General features: G+C 48.4%; 1 protein-coding gene across 1 annotated transcript; it reads right to left on the bottom strand.

Moving 5' to 3' along the window:
- Positions 1-419: 419 nt before the first annotated feature.
- LOC115285173 (zinc finger protein 501-like) lies at positions 420-2,964 on the bottom strand. The gene is made up of 2 exons (XM_029931527.1): positions 2,909-2,964; positions 420-2,487 (listed from the first exon to the last, which is right to left on the bottom strand). Exons 1-2 carry the CDS (start codon positions 2,926-2,928, stop codon positions 1,053-1,055), a joined length of 1,455 nt encoding a protein of 484 aa, XP_029787387.1. The 5' UTR covers positions 2,929-2,964; the 3' UTR covers positions 420-1,052.
- Between the last annotated feature and the right edge of the window lie 14 nt (positions 2,965-2,978).

Below are 2,978 nucleotides of genomic sequence, written 5' to 3'. Positions count from 1 at the left end.
TCTGAGGTAACGACATCGCGGTCATACAGATGTAGAGGACAACGGAGGCCACTTAAAACCATCAGTGTTCGTATCAGTGACACAAGCTAGGGATCATACACTTCAAATCCCTATTAAGGAAGAGGCACCAGCAAATTCAAAGCCATATTCAACACAACAAAAAGATTTCTCTCCCGCCTGAATTTTCATGAACAAAATATATGAAGTTGTATACCTGAAGTTTTCCCAAAATTGTGTCCATTCAGAATCACCTCCATTCACTGGCTTGCGTTTTCAATAAAGCTTGAAGGGAGGGGTGGCTGGGTGGTTCAGTCATCTGAGCGTTCGACTTTGGCTCAGGTCATGATCTCGTGGTTCATGAGTTCAAGCCCTTCATCTGGTTCTGTACTTACAGAGCCTGGAGTGTGCTACAGATTCTATGTCTCCCTCTCTCTCTGCCCCTCCCCTGCTCATCCTGTGTCTCTCTCAAAAATAAATACACATTAAAAACTTTTTGTGAAGGAGAGTAAGTGCTTTCCCACAGTGTGTCTGTGCTAAGGTTCCTGGGATACCTGAAGGCTTTCCCATGGTGCTTAAATTCATAGGGCTTCACATCACTGTACTTTCACACATGTCCTCAAAGGCACGAGGGACAAGTGAAGGCTTCCCCACACAGCGGTCATTCACGAGGTTCTGCCCACGGAGGGTCATCGCACGTACTGGCAGGGCTCTGGGACACTGGAAGGTCTCACCAGAGTCCTTCCATACAAAGCCTTCCTGTCCACTGTGCAGCCTCAGGTGCTCTTGAAGGGAGCGGTGACGTGTCAAGGTCTCTCCCCAGGGCGTTTCCTCATGTGCACTTGAAGAGATGAGAAGACCCTGTACACCTTCCCACACCTCTTACCTTCATAGGGTTTAATTGTGCTGTTTTTTCAAATGGCTTTGAAAATTTTGCAGCTGACCGAGAGCTTTCCCGACTCCTTACACTCCAAAGGTCACTCGCCAGCGTGTGTCCTCAAATGGACTCCCAGGTGGGAAGGAGACGTGAAGGCTTTCCCACAGGGCTGGCATATTCAGGGTTTTCCCCCCGTGTGTGTCCTCGCATGTGTTCGCAGGTCTTTGTGATGCCTGAAGGCTTTGCCACACGCCTCGCATTCATAGGGTTCTGCTACATTGTGTGTGGCCATGTGACGTTGAAAAAGTCGATGCTTCCTGAAAGTTGCCCCACACTCCTTACATTCCAAGTGTCCGTCCCCTGAGTGCCTCCTCGCAGTATGGCGTACGAGGGTGTGGTGTCGAATGAAGGCTTCCCCACACTCCTGACATTTATAGGGTCTCTCGCCAGTGTGTTTCCTCACATGTTCTCGCAGGCATGAGTTATACCTGAAGGCCTCCCCACACTCCTGACATTTATGGGGTCTCTCCCCCGTATGTATTGTCACATGTTCTCGCAGATTTCCAACATATCTAAAGGTTTTCCCACACTGCTGACATTCATAGGGTCTCTCCCCAGTATGTGTCCGCATGTGCACTCCCAGGGCTGTGTGATCCCGGAAGTATCGGCCACAGCGCTGACATTCATAGGGTTTCACGGTACTGTGTGTGGTCATGTGACATTTTAAATGGCCATACTTCCGGAAAGATTTCCCACACTCCTCACATTCATAGGGTCTCTCCCCAGTGTGTGTGCTCATATGTACTCGCAGGTCTGGGTGATACTTGAAGGTTTTGCCACACTCCTGACATTCGTAGGGTTTCACTACATTGTGTGTGCTCATGTGATGCTCAAAAGGTAGATGCTTCTTGAAAGTTTCCCCACATTCCTTACATTTCAAGGGTCTGTCCCTTGTGTGACTTCTCACATGGACTAGAAAGGAGAGCTGAACAGGGAAGGATTGCCCACAAAGCTGACATTTATAGGGATTCTCCCAAGCATGTGTTCTCACATGTTTTTGCAGGCCCGACATATCCTCGAAGGTTCGCCGACACTCCGGACATCGATAGGGTCTCTTCCCAGTGTGAGTTTTCACATGACGTGCAAGATCAGAGTGATGCCTGAAGGCTTTCCCACACACATCACAAGCATGCACACTCTGTCCACAGTGGCCTTGCACATGACCCTGAAAGGTGGCTGTGCCAGTGAAAGCTTTCCCGCATTTCTTGCACTCTAGAGATTTCTTCCTGCTGAGATGTTCTGCATAAGTCTCAGAGGTTCTCCCGGTGTTCAGACCTTCACAGGGCTTCTCTACAAGGTCTGTGTCCACCCGCGTGCTGATGATCGAGATGGAGCTGCAGGCCGGCCCGCAGTCCTCCCTGGGACTCGGTTTGAGACTTGGGGGAGATCTCCCCAGCTTCTCAGGAAAAAAACCATCTCTACACTTAGCACATTCACAGGACTTGCTTCCAGTGGGATATCCCTCATGCACAGGAAGTCTCCTAACCGGGTCCAGGATTTCTCCACCTTGATGCCCTTCAGTACGTTCACAGCCACGCTCCACCAAAGGAGTTCTGTTCAAAATACGAAGGCATGTGTTACGGAATAGCCATTAGAATCATTCTCTTTATTAATTAATAAATTATTGATGTTTCTTAATTATTATCGGGCTACATAATGACTACAGTCAATGCATGGGTATGTTTGGAGCACTGTCTGCAGGCTCACAAAGTGGAACAAACTTACTGCCCTGGATGAGGACTCAAATAGAATCGTGACGTTCAGGGCTTCTCCCATATAGCTCTCCCTGACCATTGTTTCCAAACTGAATGGGTTTTGAGATGAACAATACGTAGAAGTATCTATAAAAAATTTGCCTCATGAATAAAACTCTGACTACACGATTGTTGACCTGGGATTCTAGCTGTTCTTTAATTTCACGTCAGTCCCACAACCTGCCAACATCCTTCTTCCTCCCTTGCACATGTCACTCACCTCAGAAGTCCTTCCTGCATTCGGGTCACCTCTCCACTGCTACCAAATTTCTGCTTCTCTACAAACACAG

Source organism: Suricata suricatta, unplaced genomic scaffold, assembly GCF_006229205.1.
Source record: "Suricata suricatta isolate VVHF042 unplaced genomic scaffold, meerkat_22Aug2017_6uvM2_HiC HiC_scaffold_490, whole genome shotgun sequence".
Lineage (NCBI taxonomy): Eukaryota > Metazoa > Chordata > Mammalia > Carnivora > Herpestidae > Suricata > Suricata suricatta.
The sequence above is the reverse complement of the archived record's forward strand: the minus strand, read 5'-3'. Positions and strand labels throughout refer to the sequence as shown.